Raw genomic sequence first — 4,001 nt, 5'->3', positions numbered from 1 at the left:
AAATCTTTTCTTCTTTTTTTTTTTGCTGAAACAAAAAATTTATACATTTTTAGTACAGATACATTCAATAAAGTCAGAAAATAATAAATCCAAGATATATCTCTGGAGTGACTAGCATTCAAAAGGTAGAAGCAGTGAAATTAGCCAGGCTTTTCGGGATCCTTCACACTGCTCTCAAATGCCACTTCTCTGAACGTTCAAAAAGTGTGGTGCCAAACTTTAGAGCATTCTTATCCACGACCATAAAGCAAAACGTGGAAAAGGATTAGAAATTCAATTTGGAATCACAGCACTTTATAGTGTAGATCATATTCACATTCCTATCTGCAACATAAGGACAGACCGACCATCATTTTATGGTTACAGATGACAGATTCTGTACAGGTTTTCGAGTTTCTTTCTATTCCTAATCCAAGGGAGAGGAGCCCCTGTTAAACAAATGATGGAAAGGCTAATCAGTACTTCGAGTTCACTTTCCCATAGGTTCCCTACCTTTGGCAGAGAGGCTGTATATTGTGGGATATTATTTTGGTGAAACCTTATGTACAGAACTGGACCAGGAAATTCTAGGAGTAAGACCTGACCAAGCCTAAGTTATAAAGAGATCTGGACTTGAAGAGACCACCAAAGAGAAATCTGGTAGGAGCCTCCTGAGGTGGAGATTTGGGCTCATCTACATGGCCCTTCACTTGCAGTACAGTTAGGCCTATCGCCTGCCGGATAGCATCTAAGGTCTTGGCATCAACTGAATTACCAGCAGCATCACGGACGTAGAAAGTGTTGACGGCTTTTCCTCCTCGCGTTGATACTTCTGCTCTTGTGACAGTTAGGCCATTTTCACGGAAGATGCGAGTAACATCTGATAGCAAACCTACTCTATCACTCGTACATAACTCCAGCTTCAGACCCTGCAAGCCATATATAATATGATTGAGATTGAGGCAGTGTTGGTTTTTTCTAAGAAATTCAGTAAGATGCTTCAACCAGATCAAGCATTCAGTGCATGTATTAGCAGGGGACCAACAAAGGTTGTAGTAAAGATAATCTCTATTTCTTCTTATATGTGAAAAGTTTTATGTCATATTATCATTGTTTTCCATGGCTCCAAGCTCAAAGCAGAATGAGATGTAGGACTTCATCTAACACAATGTAAGCCTTCTTCTCCATTCGAAACTGAATTGCCGGCAAAAAAAAATTGAGCAAAGATTATCTTTTTAGTAATTACCTCAGACACTCTTCTCTCAATAGCTGCTTCGAGACACTGGATCACACGCTGTCTCTCAGCTTCTGAGTTAACGGGTGACCCATCTATATGCCGGATATAATATTCCTTCAGGAAGATAAGAAGATAAAACATGTAAGGATAACATTCTTTGAAGTGAAGGGCTAAAAACTTCATACTAACTACACAATAATAAAGTTGAAACCTTGTGATGTACCTGATAAGCTTCTGGGCCCTCAGTATCGACGTTACCATGGAAAACCACATACTGCATATCCGTCAGGGTGCAAACTGTGTCGAAAAGAAGCTTTGGCCTATCCTTACACCGAATGGTCACCACAGAATAATCCTTATCAAACCAATTGACAACAGTCACATTTGGCCTATGACTTTCATTCCCAGTATCCTTATCAGACCTCTCATAATCCCGATCGGCAAACATCATCTGATGGAGCCTTCGATCTGTGTGGGTGACCCCCATAGAAACTGCTGTCTTGGCTCCTCGGGTAATGTTGTTCCCTTTAAGCACATTGCAGAGAAGCTCCTTGATTCTAGAAAGCCTTTCTGTTTCAGTGATAGCCAAACCTGTCTCCTCATCGGTCACTTGCATCACCGATGCCGCTCTAGTATTGTGTGTCCACACCTCCGCATTCACCACATTGCACTTCAGGCTCGTGAGCACCGCACTCACTTCAGAAAGCAACCCAGGTCTATCAGTCCCCGTTAACTCGATTACCGTATAATCCGAGGAAGGTGCTACATCCACCGATCTCCTGCGTGAGGGTACAAAAGAAGAATCTGCCCCCAAGGACTGCAATAAACCCAACCACATACATGGCTCATCAACATAGGCACATAATTATAGGAAATAAGCATTACAGCGAGGCATGAATACTCCACCTTGCGTATATAATCCGCTATTTCATGGAGCTTACTTTCTTCCCTTATTTTCTTTCCATCTCGATCCGTCACATTAAAAACTGTCAAAATCCACGATCACTTCCAGTGAGGAAAAGATTTTTCACTATTGATTGCAGTAAATGAGACAGAGCAATAAGGAAAAAAAAATTGTTTACCATCCATGAACCATCCACCATCAGAGGATATATAAGCCTTCCTGGTGATAAGGTTCAGATCAGTAAGGACCTGAACTACTTCTAAAAGAATTCCATACTTATTTGCACTGTCAACCTAAAAAGACCCAAAATTTCGACAAGTTATCAGCATAACAACCACAAAACATGTATTCAAAACAAGGAATCAACAGAGGAAGAAATCGACTCTTACCCGAACAACTGTTGCATTAGCGCAGGATTCATTGTCAATCACGACCCTAACAAGTGAACGAGATGAAGAGTTTCAGAATATCAGATTCTGGAACGGAATAGAAAATCTAATCGCAATTGCCCTAAAGAATCACAAAATTACCTTGGAGGGTTCATCCTTCGGATGAATTTTTCAATCTCATCATCGCTGTCCCACGATGGACTCAGATCCCCTTCTACAAAAAGTAACCCCAGTACTCAGACACCAGAAACAAATTTTCTCAAACAAAATAGAAAAAAAGAGGCACCGAGACAAGAGATGATCATAATTCACAAGGAAGCAAAACTTTTCAATTATTCACAACATAAATCATCAAGTCACAAGAAAACCTACCAAGCACTAATGCAAAAGACCAATTTTTAACCAAAAAACGGAAGGAAAAAAGTTCAAGATTTTTTTTCAGCATCTCCGGCAAGGAAAGGGAGGAAAACAAAGAAAAACTAAACCTAATGACCTAGCACGCACTAGAAATAAATCGGGGAGAAATTTTCAAGATTTCCAGCGAGAAAAAAGGAAATCGAATCCAATAAACCAAACCAGCCAAACAGCAAGTAAAACCCACGAAATTGGCAAAAACGCGAGAAGAAGAAGAACAATTTGCTAACATACTCAAAACCCACCAAGGAATCCTCCAAGAATCCACGAATACCGATTAAAGAAACTACAGAACCCTCAAAAGAGCCGGAAAAATAAAGGGGGAGGGTGGATTTTGGACTGGGAATAAGAAGAGATAGATACCCATCATGGGCGAAGGAATCGAAGCCGAACCGAGGGCGCTCCGCCTTCCTTCTTTCCTCTGTTTCTTTCTTTCTTTCGCTCGCTTGGTGGAGAGGAGGAAAAGAGAAGTCTTGGAGGGCAGACAGCGGCCACCACCGATATCTCTCTGGTGCTCGCTCGAATAGGGGTAGGAGGCGAGAGCGAGGGGGGCGGGGAGGAGAGACGAACGTTTCCGATGGCAGAAAGAGGTGCGCTGTCGCTCTATAACGTTGCCTTTTTTCCAGAGGGGTCTCTCTCTCTCTCTCTCTCTCTCTCTCTCTGAGTTGGCACTCGGTGGCCTAACTGCGCATGTTAGCAAGGGGCGGTTCTAGCCTAAAAGAAGAGAGAGGGTGTAATTTTTTTTTGCTTTTTTTGTTATGATAATATGAGCTACGACTCCTTGTTGCTGGTTTTATTTGGAAAGGCTAGAGCGACTCGGATTGGGTTTAGGGTTAGGGTAAGATACGCAATTTTTGGAAGTATAGGAAGTGGATTCATGGGTTGAGTAGATTTGGAAGGTGATCTTTAATATTTTTTCTTTTGGTAAATTAGAATATGTTATTGGAGGAATGGTAGGAGTGATCAAGATTCAGATGGTCATGTAGTGATGCTGATGGCAATATTTTGTCTAAATTAATTAGGCCAGATCGATCCTCAGGAAATTGATTGACTAATATTTTGTTTAAACAGAAAATAA

At 41.2% G+C, this 4,001-nt stretch overlaps 1 protein-coding gene across 1 annotated transcript; it reads right to left on the bottom strand.

Moving 5' to 3' along the window:
* Positions 1 to 243: 243 nt before the first annotated feature.
* LOC103722312 (ACT domain-containing protein ACR4-like) lies at positions 244 to 3,591 on the bottom strand. The gene is made up of 8 exons (XM_017846468.3): positions 3,287 to 3,591; positions 2,651 to 2,723; positions 2,510 to 2,555; positions 2,299 to 2,413; positions 2,123 to 2,202; positions 1,440 to 2,033; positions 1,226 to 1,330; positions 244 to 908 (listed from the first exon to the last, which is right to left on the bottom strand). The coding sequence occupies exons 1-8, from the start codon at positions 3,291 to 3,293 to the stop codon at positions 567 to 569; spliced, it is 1,362 nt and encodes a 453-aa protein (XP_017701957.2). The 5' UTR covers positions 3,294 to 3,591; the 3' UTR covers positions 244 to 566.
* Positions 3,592 to 4,001: the final 410 nt, after the last annotated feature.

Source organism: Phoenix dactylifera, unplaced genomic scaffold (genome assembly GCF_009389715.1).
Source record: "Phoenix dactylifera cultivar Barhee BC4 unplaced genomic scaffold, palm_55x_up_171113_PBpolish2nd_filt_p 000577F, whole genome shotgun sequence".
Lineage (NCBI taxonomy): Eukaryota > Viridiplantae > Streptophyta > Magnoliopsida > Arecales > Arecaceae > Phoenix > Phoenix dactylifera.
This window is presented reverse-complemented; position numbering and strand designations above follow the sequence as displayed.

Bases quoted from the DNA above. Each gene is read 5' to 3' on its own strand.
- LOC103722312 (XM_017846468.3), bottom strand. The intron at 2,203-2,298 runs GTAAACAATTTT...GGATTTTGACAG, and splicing joins TGGTGGATGGTTCATGGATG to TTTTTAATGTGACGGATCGA. The intron at 2,034-2,122 runs GTGGAGTATTCA...GGTTTATTGCAG, and splicing joins TAGCGGATTATATACGCAAG to TCCTTGGGGGCAGATTCTTC.